Source organism: Leuresthes tenuis, unplaced genomic scaffold, assembly GCF_036924035.1.
Source record: "Leuresthes tenuis unplaced genomic scaffold, fLeuTen1.0.hap1 SCAF_12, whole genome shotgun sequence".
NCBI classification, from domain to species: Eukaryota; Metazoa; Chordata; class Actinopteri; order Atheriniformes; family Atherinopsidae; genus Leuresthes; species Leuresthes tenuis.
This window is the reverse complement of record NW_027325366.1, coordinates 24,800,342-24,816,554: the sequence shown is the minus strand read 5'-3', so window position 1 is coordinate 24,816,554 and position 16,213 is coordinate 24,800,342. Positions and strand designations below refer to the sequence as shown.

The 16,213-nt window shown below is 40.2% G+C and overlaps 2 protein-coding genes across 2 annotated transcripts; one reads left to right on the top strand and one right to left on the bottom strand.

Moving 5' to 3' along the window:
• Positions 1–744: 744 nt before the first annotated feature.
• On the bottom strand, positions 745–9,459 carry septin10 (septin 10). Its single transcript, XM_072397241.1, has 10 exons — positions 9,291–9,459; positions 8,129–8,243; positions 7,510–7,705; positions 7,203–7,389; positions 4,352–4,513; positions 3,625–3,721; positions 3,307–3,475; positions 3,077–3,209; positions 2,761–2,939; positions 745–2,261 (listed from the first exon to the last, which is right to left on the bottom strand). The coding sequence occupies exons 1-10, from the start codon at positions 9,318–9,320 to the stop codon at positions 2,246–2,248; spliced, it is 1,284 nt and encodes a 427-aa protein (XP_072253342.1). The 5' UTR covers positions 9,321–9,459; the 3' UTR covers positions 745–2,245.
• An 822-nt stretch (positions 9,460–10,281) lies between these two features.
• Positions 10,282–14,728, top strand: sowahca (sosondowah ankyrin repeat domain family Ca). Its single transcript, XM_072397704.1, has 4 exons — positions 10,282–10,728; positions 11,139–11,524; positions 11,625–12,014; positions 12,500–14,728. The coding sequence occupies exons 1-4, from the start codon at positions 10,377–10,379 to the stop codon at positions 12,953–12,955; spliced, it is 1,584 nt and encodes a 527-aa protein (XP_072253805.1). The 5' UTR covers positions 10,282–10,376; the 3' UTR covers positions 12,956–14,728.
• The last annotated feature ends 1,485 nt before the right edge of the window (positions 14,729–16,213 follow it).

Genomic DNA, 16,213 nt, shown 5'->3' with positions numbered 1-16,213 from the left:
AGTGCAAGTGTATGACAGCTATCCTGGATTTGTGCTATTCAGAAAAAAAAAACTTGATTGACACTCAAACTGCTATCTCTGAGGTAAGAAAGTAGCTGATTTTAATTCTTTTTTTGTAAAGATCTCTACAGTACTGAGGTAGTGTTTACACCTTTTCCCAGAATATGGGTGAAATCACCCAGTCGCTAAACATGTCTGCTCACACATAAACACACCTCCATGTTTTGCAACTGTAAAATAGTTTCTTCTGGGTGTACTCTTCCCTACCTAACACCAGAAAGGTGCAGCAGGCTCCTGCAATGAATCGATCAGCACACCCCTGCTTTATGCCAGACCTGTCTCTCCACCTGTCTCTGAGCCAGCACTTGAGTCACTTGAAGGGCACTAGAGCTGGAGGGTGAGACACTGCAGGGAAACTAACCTCTCCTAGACAGCACAAGACAGCGTGTGGTCAAATAAAGCAAGTGATGGGCAGGGGACATGTTAAGCTGCAGCCCTTAAAGCAACAGGAAAACTCGTGATGCTCCATGGTCCTTTACTGAAAGGGAAAGAAATGTAGACAAACACTGGGCAGCAGAGGAATTAAGTCTTTGTCTTAATATTTGTGTCCTAAATTTAACCATTTCTGTTACACTGATGCACTGACACAAAGTTTGTGTTTTACCCGCACCTCTTCCCTCAATGAACAAGCACACTGTGGCATGACAAAAACAGTTTTATTTAAAAAGGGAGGAGGAAAAACAGACATAATACTGTTTGTTCTTTAAGTGTTGTAGTACAAATGTGTCCCACGCTTTCTCCTGTAGGCATCAGTATGAGGAAAGTGTATTTCTAGTGTGTTTCACACAGACAAGCCAACAACACACCTTTAGGCATTAGTTTGTGTATCAAGTGTCAGTAAATGTGAGTTAATGTTCTGATTATAATCACACTTTTCTGGAAACCAGCACCACAGTGTTCTGCTTTATAACTTGTAGTTTTACAGTACAAAGAGAAGTGAATACAAATATGTAAAAATAGACAGTAGCACAGAAAAATAGTATCTCTCTTCTTTTGCTCCCACAACAGACATGATGCATAGATTTTTCTGTGATTCAGAACAGAGAAAACTGCTAACTTCAACAGTTTGTGCCAACAGGAAAATAAGGGAGTGAGTGAAATAAATTTCACATACATTTATGTATACATTGTAAAGTGTTTTTTTTAAATCTGGAATCAAGCCCCGCTCACCATCTTAGTAAAATGTCCAACTGGAAATGCAGTGTAGAGGTTCAGAAGTCCTTGCAATGACCACAAAAGGATCAGTGTGGCTGCTGTAGGATTTTTGTTCTCAAGTCAGAGAAGCAATAAGGAAGCATAATGCCCTTTAATAGGGTTCTAAAGAAGTCTTAATGCAATAAAGCATAAAACCAACGCTCAAACAGATACAGTTTAAACCCTCAGAGAAATGTCTCACTAAAGCAGTTAAACTATTTAACCACTTTGAGATTTAAAAAAATACCGTAGTTACAAAATATATGTTCCTAAAGTGTTCTGCTTACATTCCCTTGGATTCACAACCTGAAAGTTCAGAGGACTGATGGTGTGGTTACTATGGTTTCCCAAGGATACAAGTTGTGTGCTTGTACCACAACAGCAACATCCATTATGATTTAACATTTTACTTTATTTATTCGAAATGAAAGAATGTAACTTGCAGGTGCTGTAGTTTAAATAAAAATAATGTATTCAATTCCACCCAAAGCTATGGTGGAAACTTCAGCCAAGTTATGATAAATTGCCTTTTTGAAGTCTTCACCTTAAGATAAATGTGGAAAATTGTTAACAAGCCTTCTACCTGAAGAGCAAATCTGAAAAGGGCTTTTATATGTATGAAAAACATACGGCAGTGTGTGTAAGGGAAAAGGTCTCTCACACTGTAGTATCACATGTCCAAGTCCCTAGGAAGTTTCCTCTCAGTCTGGAAAGTTAAAAAGCTAAGTATACAGAAAATAAAAGATTTATGTAAAAAAACGACAGGATAAATATAAAAAAACAATACACAAAAAGCCATCAAACCTACAAAAAAAAGATTAAAAATACCATGGAAAGTGTACACAGTCTTTAAACTTTGGCAAGTCATGCTTGTACATGCTGCAGGCTTGTGTGGTGTTTTCTTGGTTAGTATTTTAGGAGGAAGGTGATGTGAACAGAATGTCATTGGTTGTGCTGGTAATCGTGAAGGGTTCATCAAATCCAAAAGTCTTCACATGAAGCCAGAGCTGAGAGAAAAAAAAAAGAAATCTTGATTAAAGATTGAGCAATTTACAGAACTTCCTGTGCTTCCTCACTTAACTGAAATCAACTGAAATGTTCACTTAAGCCAACAACCTGTGGGCCTATTTGGTCAACTACTTTCAGAAATCTTCTTTGACAGCTGTTGCACTTGTTGCCACGAGGTAATTTTACCAGAAAGTGGTAAATATGTATATCAAGCAAAGCTCTGCAAGCTAAACAAAGTCTTAACAGCGAGTTACACAACTCAAAAAAATTCCTTTCACCATCAATGCCAGCATCATTCACTCCGGACTTGTTGCTGATTTTTTTCTTAAACCTACTCCCCTAATAAACTCTCTGGAACATCATCGGGTGAGTTCGGGTGAGTTCAAAGCCTATCACATTCAGGCTTCTGTGTGCTATAAACAGAGATTCCCCAAACAAATCCCCAATGTTTCTGAGTGAAAATGGCGATAAACACGAGTGTCGAGAAAGGCGTCTTACTTCTTGCGGTCCTTGTCCTTCTTGCCGTTGGCTGTGAGGCTCTGGGCCTGCAGGAGTTGAGCTGCTGTTCGTCTCTTACTAAAGGAGCTCTGGTCCTCTTCAAGAAGCCTCTTCTTCTCCTCCAGAGCTGCTTTCTCGTCAGCGTGGAGGCGCTTTAGCTGCTCAAAACGACTCTGCAGCTAAAACAAAAAACAGCAAACACTTATTACCACTAAATAAATGAAGTTTTACATTCACAATAGAACAGTTCTATTCATTCCAGCCAAAGTTTTGGACCCCGGGGGCAAAAGACATATCTGCAGATATAGCTGAGTACCTCTCTCTCAGCCTCCTTCAGCTCAGCTTCTTTCTCCTTCACCCGCTGCACAAAAATTTGCCTCATCTCATCCTCTCTCTTCTGCAGCTCCACCAGAAACTCCTGTCGCTTGGCCTCATAGGTCTGCTGCAAACTATGTATAGAAACAAACACAAGCTCATGTCAGATAGAAATCATGTTGGTGAGCGGGGCACTTTGGACAGTCTTGCGTAGGTGAGTGAGCAGCTCACCTGACAGGTTTGCACTCTGGGCCTGTGTCCTTAAAACCCATTTCTTCCAGTTTGCAGCGCCTATAAAGCTCATAATGCCGTGTATGAGTTTGCTCCCTCAAGTCCTCCATGTTGACACAAATGAGCATCTCCCTCAGCTTCACAAAGTCGCAGTGATTCTCATTCTCCACTGAGACACATTAAAACAAATTTCAGTGTTATCCTATACAAAAAACACACACATACTCATCGCACTGGCCAAAGGACGCATTTCTTCACAGCAAAAGACTTAGATCTGGCTGAGCTGTGCAGTGCAATCCACACACACATCCATCCTACCTTGGACTACACCCCATGGATACTGACGAGCTTTCACCATTTTATTGCCAACGGAGACTTCCTCTGTACTGCCTACTACAGCAAATGGCAAATGGCCCTAAAAAAAAAAAAAAAAAAAAAAGGAGGGAGAAATAAGTAAATATTAGGGAAAAACTGCTAGAACTGTTAGAACATGCAAAAACTTGTATTCTTGTATAAAATTCAGAGAATTCACAAAATCGGAAACTTTTAAATGGGAATTTAACGGGAATAAACTTGAAATTTTCTTGGGAACTTAAATATAGTTGGTAAAAAATTTACTGTGTCAGAATCTTGGCTAAAACAATCAGAAGTGATGCAAATACAGTTGAGTGTCTGTGCTATTCCGCAATCACAGGCAAACATCACACCACTTACTGCATGGCTATGTATGCATGTAGCTTACTACATCTACAAAAACTCCTTCAGCAGTTCTTCATCATATAAATTCAAAGGCATAAATATCCTTCCAAACAGCATGTATGCAGCTTCACTTGATCTGATACCACAGAGAAATGCTAGCTCTGAAGTAAATAAGTAAAAGGAAATAAAAACATGTGCACCAATGGGAATATGTGGATCTGCAAGACTATACTGACTGTGATCCAAGAATTTCAAACGAATGAACCACAATTCCCCTAAAGAACTCGCACCTAAACCCCCGGATGCTGGTACAGCTGCAAGTGTGTGTGCCAGTGTGTTTCCTTACATTCATAGTCGTGTTGACTTTGGCCACGGTCTCGTCATCCAGCGGAAACTGGTAGATCTGGACACCGTTGCTGACCAGCTCACTCATGATCTTGATCTTAAACTTGTGCAGCTCGCTCTTACTGATGGTGTCAGCTTTGGCGATCACTGGGATGATGTTTACCTACAGTCAGATGGGAGGCATGTTTGTGATAAGCAGCTTCTTCTTACCCTGCTCTCATTAATCATTACAAATATCTGCAAGCTTAACACAACAACAAAGATCATTTCATTAACTAAAAAATATCAAGCACACTCTAAAAATATGTTACTAGAAAAATGTACTCTTTCCCCTTCTGTGGCTTCTATCTTCTTACATAGAGCTTCTTCCTTATTAACGACACTAAGCTGATGCTCACTTCCCTTTACATTTATATCTTTACAATGTTAGAGAATTGGATTTCCAAAAAATCTATAATCAAGTAATCTTTACTAAGAAAACTGATATGTTGTTCAAACTGACTGCAACATCAACCCATGGTGACGTTAGGATGTTTGCCACAGTGGGCACTGCATTAAATGGTTAAGATGACCCCAGTCACCGACTACACTAACAAGAAAAAGTTAGCAGACATGTTGTAATTGCTCTGAAACAGTTGATACCACCACATTATCATCAACAAAGATGTCATTTCCCCCCCCTTTTTTTAAAAAAAAATATCAGTTTCCAAACTGATTTTAGATTAGCTTTATATAAACCAACTTCTAGATGTTATTTCTGGCCCAGCAGTTAAATCTGGTGCCAAAGTGGCCCCGCATTCCTGTCTGTCATCTTGTCTAACCAAATAGAGGCTTGGAATGAGTTGTTGTCACTAGGAAAGCTTCTGGGCCAGACCACACACACTTGTAGACACATGCAGAACACACACTGATCCCGGCAGAGAAAACAAAATGATGCAAGGAGATCTGTTCTAACAGCTGTGTGAGTGAGTGACTATCTGTCACTGCAGCAGACTCAACAATTGGCTCTTTCTGTGTGTGTCCGTACAGTAACACAAAAGGACAACTCAAGTGTGTGTGCGTGAGGTGATTACAGCATTCCACTGATTCTTCTATTCCTTTCACACGCAAATCCAGGGTTACTGCCACTTCAGAGCAGCAAAACCTCATAAACACACAAAATACACAAAGTCGCTACACACAGAGAGCATGGGAAAGTTTCTGACCACTTCCAAGAGTGATGGAAGGCGGGTTTAGTGAAGCGGATTGTGAACCTCTCCCAGCAGTCACACATTAAAACCACCCCAGCATAGTTTCTTGTACACAAACTCCCACCATCTTTCTCACATGCACGTCTGTTCCCATCTGATTCGTCAGTAAACATTGCATGTTGACAAAAAAAAAATGTTTTAAAATAAGCAATCTCTTATAATGACTGCTTCCAAGTTCTCAGCATTTAATATCTTTGGGAAATGGTCAATGACCAGCAACTCTTTTTAACCCGGCTATCATTTGAGCTTTGCCAAAAATCATCCATCACCTAATGAACACAGTGCTCATGACACTGAAGACAGCCATCTTTGGGATGCTTCTATCAGACAGCTGTTATTACATGCCAGTGTCTTTTAGGTTTGCTATAGAAAATGTGTTGTACTACCAAAAGATTTCAATGGAACTCTTACAGATTAATTTTATAGATTTAATATTTTAACAATATTCTTATAGGTAGTTTTGGTTGTGGTTTACTTTCTCTTATGTACGCTTACATCAGGTCAGTCTCTCTGTTACTCTTCATTTTTAGGGAAAATACTGAATGCAAAACTTTCAATAATATTGTTTTTCTGTGTAATATTTAAGTTCTACTACTGCCAATGAGAAAGGCTAAAGTTAAAGCAACAAAATGTTTGCTTCCAGCTTCAAAACCATTTGTCCTCCCTGCTCTGAGCACTATGAAACAGAAACTATAAATTTCTGAATGACAGCTGATGTGAAGCATGGTGTTCTGGTAATTTCACACTGAATTTATGAACGCAGTCATTGCTTCACAATCAGAAGCAAATGATTGCCCTCAATTGTTTTCCCATGTTTGTATAATTCAATTAACTCTGAAATGTGGCCCCTGAACTGCAGGCAAAAGCAATGTTTTTGTAGCAATAACAAATAGGAAACAGACCAACTTAAATCATCAGAACCTATTGGTCCCCTGGTCTTTATAAAAAAAAAAAACTCCTATTTGGCCATAAGGTTGCTGCTGTGAAGGCTGCCTGATAGCATATTTCATACAGCTATTTTTTTTTCTTCTTTTACAAACGCTGCCATAACAAAACTAATTTATCCCTCACATGCAACCTGAGACACTGTCATCTCACAGCAAGAGGTGTTCCTGCTTCGAATCCTGGCTGGGGCCTTTCTGTGTGAGGTTTGCATGTTCTCCCCGTGTATGCGTGGGTTCTCTCTGGGTACTCCAGCTTCCTCCCATCGGGCACGCTAGGTTAATTGGTGATTCTAAATTGACCCTGCGAGTGAATGTGAGGGTGCATGGTTGTTTGACTCGTCCAGGGCATACCCTGCCTCTCGCTCAATGACAGCTGGGATAGCCTCCAGATTCCCCTCGACCCTGAATTGGATTAAGCGGGTGTAGAAAATGGATGGATGGACATGCAACCAGAGGAGAATTAGCAATGTTTTTTTTTTTTAATCTTTTTTCATTTTTAGTAGCTTGCCCATTATCAGCTAAGTTACTGAGTCAATCTACAATGACAAAAAATAAATATCTCCATTACAGATTCTATTTGAAACAACATGTTCTATTCCAGAAAAATACGCTAACTTTAAAAATGCCTGAAACCCCAATCCTGTGGTACATTTCCTACCTTGCTGTCCAGTTTCTTCATGGTAACCAGATCCAGGGATTTAAGTGAATGACCCGAGGGAGAGATGAAGTAAAGGCAGGCATGGACTCGAGAGTCATGGTAGTTGTGCAGAGAGCGCTTGATTTTTAGCTCCTCTTGGAGATAACTCTCAAACTGTCTGTCAATGTAGTCCACCACCGGCTGATAGCTACAGGACAGACATATGATATTGCTCAGTGATTTGGGATCCATATAACAGCTCAGTCATTGTCTCACACAGTCAATAACACATTTGCTCACAGATTTTTTTTTTTTTTAAAAATCGCACCTCTCTTGTTTATTCATTTGATCCCCGAAGCCCACGGTGTTGACCACAGTGAGACGTAGCCTGACGTTACTCTCCTGCAAGTCATAGGTTTGAGCCCGCAGCTTCACCTGAGGCTCAAAGTGGGATGACTCAAAGTTCTCAAAGTTGGTATTGAATAGAGTGTCCATTAATGTAGATTTCCCAATACCAGTCTCACCTAGAACAAAAAAAATAAATTGCCATACACTTTCTTAGTAAAAGGAGGTTCACAGAGATTAATTTAATGTTCCACATAAATTATGCATTTCTGACTCTTTTTTTCATAACTTAGATTAAGAGACATTTCAGTTTCTTTATGGTCACCAGATCCCGGGTTAAGAACATCACAACGGTGTAAGAATAACTGCAACTGAAAAATTCAAATCTATGCAGCTGATATATAAAATGATCAAGGGCTAATAATTTGTGGGTAGGAAGTAATTATAAAGTAACTTTAATAAGAAAGAGAGAGCTGCCAATCAAATAAAAAAAATAAAACTGCATGTGCATGCATGTAAGCAAGTGAGTGCAAATTAAAATTTACGGACAGACGAGCACATAAGAAAGGGATCTTGTAATGTATTGGAGTATGTTGAGGTACCAATGCACAGAATGTTGAAGCAGAAGCCTTGGCAGATGGACTTGTTGACAAGCTGATCTGGAAGGCTGTCGAATCCAACATGGCCAGCAAGGGACAAGGGCCGAACTCCTTTATCCTGCAAAACACATTACAGCCAGACGTCTCATTCTTAAGATGCTGCAATTGTATCATTTCATAGAACAATGCACTTATCTTGAAAGGTGGATGGATGGTCTTTGTCAGACATAAGTTTTGATGCCTGAATTTCAGCCATGTTCATTTTTTGCCTGACAATTCTAAATATATTCTAAATAATTTGCAGTTGTTTACATACCTCCAGATATCAAACAAGTTTCTAGGAATTTTTAAAAGTTTTTTCCCCCCTTTTCTTTTCTAATAAAACATGGATATAAAAACAGATTTTTTCCCCCCCCCATTTTTTGTGCACATTACCTCTCTAGAATTCATTTTAGGTTTAACAAAACAAAAAAACTAACCACCAAGCCTTGGCTGGTGCATTTCCTCTAATAGCACTCCACATCTGAACTACGTAAATCCTCCAAGCAGACTACCAACTGACTTTACCTGCTGACGTTCAGCGGATTCCTCACGAAAACCCCTCCATTTCCATCAAATGTGCTCTACTGTGTGTGGGAAGCTTTTTAAAAAGTATTCCTGTACAATCGACTTTGTTCAAGTATATCAATAACAGCTTTCATTCAAAAATGTAGCTATGTCAGCGCTGCAATATGCATGTTACTTAGATCGTGTAACTAACGTAACTTTGGAACTGACTATTGCCTAACTTAAACCTTTGATGGCTAATGTAAGTTGTTTTTTTTTTCTTAAGAGTTTACCTGTCCGTCAGCCTTGAACAAAAAAAAAAAATGGGAAAGCTAGTGTTATGCTAGCCAGCTAGCGCTCTCCCCAGTGTACTTTGATGAAAGATGTAATAAGGAATGTCCTCTTAAAACTAAGTTACATGTAAAAACTGATATGCTCCACATAATTGTCCATATCAACGGCTGCTATTTTGATTAGTCACAATCTATAGCCTCGTTTACAGTGTCAGGTTTTCAATAACTTGGGGAAAGCGGCAGCTAACTTTATAATAGCCTCGGACACTCCCTGCTAAACTGTCAAGAACAGTCATTTGTAAACCACAAGAGAGAAGAATGCTTACCGGCTGCCGAGCAACATCCAATAAAGCCATAATTTCAGACAGAAATTAATATCCAACGTAAATTCAGAAGTTACAAATAACGAATCAATTCTTTATTTAATTCTATGTGTCTATTTATTCCAGAATCCTATCCAGAAGCTCCTTTGCCTCTACCGTCGACAACTGGACAGACGAGCCCACTCAGAACAATGTGGAAATGAGGGTAACTTTGGTTCATAAAATTGTTAAAAGAGTGCAAGCTTCATAAAATAGGGTGACTACTGCCAACATACTGATATAAAATACATGTAAAAAGTTATGTGCGTTAAGCTTTTGAAAAATACCAGCCAATAATTAAATTTTGCTGTTCTTAAAAACAACTTACCCATCCCCTTTTTCTGGATAATGGTACAGCGCAACTCAATTTTCCCATTCTCGTGCTATGTTGTCCAGTGTTAGAAAAATTCACAAGCTGATTTCGATAGTCTAAAGTCTATTCATTACCTTTGTTTGAAATGTTACGACAAAATCACATTAAATCTGAATAATGCTGACAACAATTTTAAAATGCATTGGCAGACTTACTTAGTTCTGACGACACAAGCAAAGCGCTCTGCGAGTATCATTAAATTTCTTTAGCTAAAAATTTAGCCACCAAACCAACTTATCACACTACCAACTTAGCCACTGTGTGCGCTGACGATTCACGTGTCTTATTCAAATAGACTACTAGCAACTTTGGTTAATTTTTTTTTCATCAGATGATCATTTAAAACACGCATGGATTTTTATTTCTTTCACATAAATGGTCGTTTTTTTGCTTGTCGTTAAAAGTCTGAGCTTGTGAAGAGTACGCAAATGCAACATAATTCTTGCAGTGAGTAATTTGCTTGGTTGCTTCAGAGAAGTACAGGCGACCCCTGTCTGCGAAAGCTCGACATAGTTTTTACCAATGGAGGAGAGGAGGAGAGGAGGAGGAGGCCGTTGAAGAAGATGCTGTCATCCGCTGCCACCGACTTAAGTGAATGAGCATGACCGTTGGTTTATTTCGCAATGCTGTTAAATAGCTAAACTGGCTGTAACTGCAATCAGTTTCAGCAATTTGGGATGATAATGGCGTCCCAATACACGGAGCAAACCGTGCAGGAGTTCCTGTTGGAGAGAGGAGGGAGGGTCCAACATATGGAGCTGATCGATCATTTAATTTCACTTGGGGGGTTGAATGACCAGTCAAACGAGGAGGTGGATCGCGAGGTGCTGAAACGCATTGTTGACAGCGTGGGCTACGTGAAGGTGGAAAACGGCGTGAAATTTGTGTGTTTAGACACCGAAGGCAGCGTGGAGTCGGTGATGCGTACGGACGCAGACGGCCACGATCGCACGGAGTGCAACGGTAACGTCAAAGAAACGCTGGACAACAAATATGTGAACGGAAATCCCGACAACAGAGACCAAACAGGTGAGGGAGACGCGCCCATTTTGATGACATTCATTCATAGTGATTGTTTTTTTTGTTTTACGTTTGCGTGTCTTGATGTTCACCATCATTTATCTGGCTTGGGTTTAGTGTGCCGACTGAGTTGTGTAACACGGTGAAGTGTAAGGGTTGGACCATTGTTTTGAAGGCTACTGAATTGGGTTTAGTGAAAGCTGGCAGTAAGTGTGAAAAATAATTTGAAAAAATCAACTATAAAGCACGATAACAGTTACTCAAAAAGGAAAAACACTGCATCTGTTCATACCTGTGCAGGATATAGTGGCATATCTGTCAATATTATGCAATAAACTCTTCAACTATAAGATATGGGCTCTTAGCAAATTGCACTGAGCTTGATAACAATGATAGAAACATGTTTGACCATTCTTCAGGAGCATCAAGCCCACCGTCTGTCAGCCTGGACAATGACAAAAAGTCAAATGGCAATGAGCACTCTGCTGCCCCATCCCAGAGTAAGACATTCTCAGGGACCCCTACTGCTGCTGGAGGAGGGGAGGTGAGGCTGAGGGACAGGAGAAGGCGAGAGTCAGCCCCAGTTATCGGGATGCCGGATCTTGACCAGGCCCACTCCTCTGGGACCCACAACCAGCAGGTTAGAGGGGCACGCAGGGTGTCAAAGGGATCTCAGCGGGCAATGCTGATCAGCTGCCTCTCTGAAGACAGCGCATTGGAGGGACTGGAGTCTGTTGGGGATATCAACACACCCAAAGGAAGCCGCAGGAACTTCATAGAGCTGATGATGAGTAGCTCTCCTCAGGTAAGAATTATAGATATTCAAATATTGTTAGTTGTAACATAAAACAGTGCAGAAAAATACATCTAAAAACTACATCTCCTACATAATCTGCCTCTCGCAGGTTCGGAGGTCCCTGATCAACCGTGGCCCCCGCATCCGAGACTCGGTGAAGAGCGACAGCGACTCAACATCGATCCTCTCCTCCACCACCGATGAGGACTGCGCCTCGGTAACTCTGGACCCACTTGAGCACGAGTGGATGCTTTGCGCCTCGGACGGCCTGTGGGAGAGTCTGCAGCCCTTGCTGGCAGTCGAACCGAGTCTTTTGAGCAAAAGAGACTTTGTGACTGGCTTCACCTGCCTCCACTGGGCGGCCAAACAGGGCAAAGCTGAGCTCATCTCCCAGCTGCTGGCCTTCGCCAAGGAGAACACCATACCTGTGAATGTAAACATGAGATCAAGTGCTGGATACACACCACTACACCTGGCTGCCATGCATGGACACACACAGGTGGGTTGCAGTGGGTCAGGTGTCATGTCTTACACTTGCCCAATAAAGCGGCATGCAACTACATACACTATCTGCGCATGTAGAGTCATTCATTTTTAAGCCCATTTTTCAAAAGTAATGAATGTAACTATGGTTAGGAATTACAAAGACTGAAATGTATCAGTGTAGGTTACTACAATAGCAGCAAGACAATACAAAGTTATCTTTCTAGGCTGGTTAATTGACTGAATATTTACAATGAATTCAAGAGGAAAGAAAATGATCATCCTATTTATTGTTGATTTTTTTTTTATATATATATATCAGGTCTCTTAACATTGTCTATGAAAGTAACTATTTTAAAGTGAGCGGTTTTACAGGTTGATGTTACAGTGAAAAAAAATACATGGACCGTGTGTTGCTTTTCACATCATATTAGCCACTAAAACAAGACTAAACGAGGCCCAAGTACCTGAAGTTTGGATGTGTTGTGCCTGGATTTTCAGGTGGTTCGTGTGTTGCTGTCAGACTGGGAAGCAGACCCTGAAACTAGAGATTACAGCGGGAGGCGAGCCATCCAATACCTGCCCCCGCCGCTTGTAGCTGACTTGCAGCAGGAAGGAGTGGTCACCTCACCAGGAGCGGAGTCGGACACGGAAAATGGCAGCGGCAGAGGGCGTGGCTGGAGGCTGCCCAAAGTCCTCCAGGGAAACCTGAATCCTCTGCGGTTGCTGAACCCACCAGCAGAGACACCAGACGAGTCAGCAGGGTCTGGGAAGACCAAGGGAGGCTTGCAGAGGAAGTCGTCTTTCAGCCGGCTGAACGCCCGGCTGCAACGCGGGCGCCACCGAGCCCAGATCATCCACAGCGCCTCCTTCAGGGACACGGGAGAGGTTGGAAGAGGAGAGGAACTACCCAGCAGTCCTCTCCGACCCAGACCGCTGTCCAACCTGTTTGGATGAAGTCAAACCTACAGATATTTGAACCACTTTGACATCATTTTATTTGCAGATTGCTTACCTTTATAATCTGACTGGTCAGATATTTCTATGACTCAAATTAATTGTATACAAAATAAGAATCAGAGTTCACTTTGCAGTTTCTTTTATTTTTTATTGTAGGATTTTAGAGGAATAACCACAACTTCATCTAACCACAAATTCATGTTTTTCTAAAATGAATTCATTTTTGTTCTCCACAGAGTGGAAGGTGCAGTTCATGTAGCATATTTGTCACGGCAACTAATTTATCTGCCACGCAACCACAGCTCTGTGGAATTCTGTCATTTTTTTAAGGATAAATTTGGTGTCGCTAACTAATTTTACACCAGGTAACTTCCATTGGCGCAATGCAAAAGCAACATGCAGCATTGCTGTGTGATCTCTTTTAATTACGTAGCATAATGAAAAAGGAAAACAGCACTTTGAATCGATTCCACACTCTTCTCCAAAACCATATCTGTTTACAGAGTAATATATTTATATAAGTTCAGTTTTTACATTGTTTACCTCCTCCAATTAAATGGTGCTTGAGGGTTTTTTGTACATTTCTGTAATGTGAACAAACGTGATTATTTTTTAATTAGCAGATTTTAATACTCAAACACAGTTTTTTGTATTGAACAAGCTTGTACAGTCAGCTTGTTTGCACTTGTCACTTTGAAGTTGGTATTTCAATGGTGGAATTGGACTGCTTAAACCTAAACCACACTGGTTATTTTTGGTCTTAGGCTATTCATTTATGTTAATATAGGTTTTTCACCGTGTACATGAAGTACAAATTAGGCTGCATATTTCTTTCCAAACCTTTCCCTTATGTTCTTTGATAGTTGGCACCAAAAGTGGGGGAAATAGTGAGATTGGAGAGATCCAGTTATTTATAAAGCCCACTCATTAGTTCTAGACTGTTTTACAGATTAGAAGCACATGGATCACATAGTTTATATACACTTTTCTACTGAATGTTTTGTACCTCAGATTTTCTGAAACTTAATAATTTTTTTTCTTTTGTGTTTTTTCTTTTTGCATCACTGGACGTGTGTATTTTGGGGTTGCAGTTAGTGTTTTTTTTTTATGGCATAAATTTTATGAATTTATGCTTTAAATATCTCCGGGGGAAGTTTGTAGATAATGTAAATGAGAGTCGGTCAAGTTCAGGCTTCGGTCCTGATGATTATAGATGTTCAACAGATCACCGATCAGTTTTACACTAAATGGGTAATTAAACAAACTGCAGCGTATTATATGGAATGAAGGTCTCTGTTGACCCTCACCAACAGGTCTAACCCTTGCATATACCCAATCACTTGATCTTTTATCATGTTTGTTATTCACGACGGGCAAAGAGTCTGATCCAGAATCTGCTGGATGTTGAGCTGAGCAGCACTGAGCAGACTTCCTGACTGGTTTCCCAAATATGTGAACCTTACTTCCTTAATGACACATCCTAGATTTCATGAATGTTCCCTGTGTATTTTGTAGCACTTTTGTACTTAAATCATAGTGCTCCAGGTCATTGTGTCTTTGACATTTTTTGAAGTCGTATTAATGACATGTAATTTCTCAGCTGCATGAGTAGGGAGAATGTAAAATCTGCTCTCTGTTTTGTTTTGTTTTCTTAGTAAATAATTGTGTCGGTCTTGTTTGCAAAATACTGTGAAGTTATTCTGTAGTGTGGAATCATTGTTAATGAGGCGGTTTTGTGTTTCTAGTCATTTCTCATAGGTAAATATGAAATAAAGCAATAATTGTTTTTGCAAAAGCGGAGTTACCAAGTCACTTATGAGTTATTTGATAATGTTTTCACAACAATGCAAGCAAATTCTATCAAAAATCTATAAGAATATAGTGCTGATAGACCAGATTAACCCCAAATGGTAAGATTTTTGCTGAAAAAAAGATGTCCAGAGACATATTCGTGATTTGACTACAGCACCAAATGAAGCAAACTATTTCATCCGCTGTTCCTGCTGACGCCCAGTGATTGTCCTTGTCCGGTGGTGCTGAATAATTGATGATCTGATGAGCCCCTGTCACAGCTTTGGTGCAGCATTTACAGCAAATCCACAACTTCCTGTCTCAAGTCTGCCCAACGCTTGATAGATTCACAGCGAGTTTTCACCAAAAGTGAAATTCACAGTGGTCTTCACTGACCTAACATCTGCACCCGTCTATCATTGTTTGTCTCTGGAGTTTAAGCCATTCAAGTTGTATCTGTATATTCTGCATGATAGGATGTGACTCAGGACAAGTAGTATAGTCTAGTATTCATTTATTTTCTTTCTATTTGGCATTATCCTGAGCTTGTTAGTCCAAGCATTCTACAGAGGATCATATAAAATATAAAATAGCAAAGGATTTGAATGTTCATAAGCCTTCCTGTGTGTGAGGGGGATGCAGCACATTTCCTGCCAGTATAGTCAGTACCTGGGACTGAAAGATAACTAAAGCTTTCAATATCTTCTACACAATTGTCTAGTACCTCATCCTGGTCTGTTTTCTATGTTTACCCCATCAAATAAATGCAGATATACTTGCAAGCAGACACTGCAATCTACAAGTATATTGCTTATGTTTTTTGATTGCTCAGAAGTCAGAGTCTGTTCTTTTGATGTGTCATTTATCTCTAGTGTTGACCTCATTTACTTGTCAGAAAAGACACGATGAGCTTTTTTTTTAATCGCCCTGTTGAATCCAGAGTTGCCTTGGGCAACCTATCTATTCGATAACCACTGATTAGGACAGAGCAGAGAGCCTGTCTGACTACAGCCACTGACCTACATACACACTGAAAGGAGTAATGCCTATTATGTGAATTCCTCTGCCATCTTTTCAGAGAAACTGTGCCAACTTTTTCGCCTGGGGCCCTGTTGGACTAGCCCATGTCCAGCACATCCATTTCTCTTTTTTTTTTCAGCTGAAAGAGTTACCACAGAGACGATGACATTCATTCAAAACCTAATGAGTGCCTGACTGTGCCAAATAGGCATCATACTATTGTAACATATATTCACTGTTGTCCAGTTATTTTCTCATGCGATTTACAGTGTGTTTAGAAGTGTTTTAAATTCTTATCAGCACTGATCTATATATTGCAAATATTAAATGTTGGCTACAGACACAATTTTTTTTTTACACTACACTCACTTGCTCATCTTCTACTAACTTAATGTCAATATCATACTTTGCATATGTTTGTAGTCATACAAACATCCATTTGTA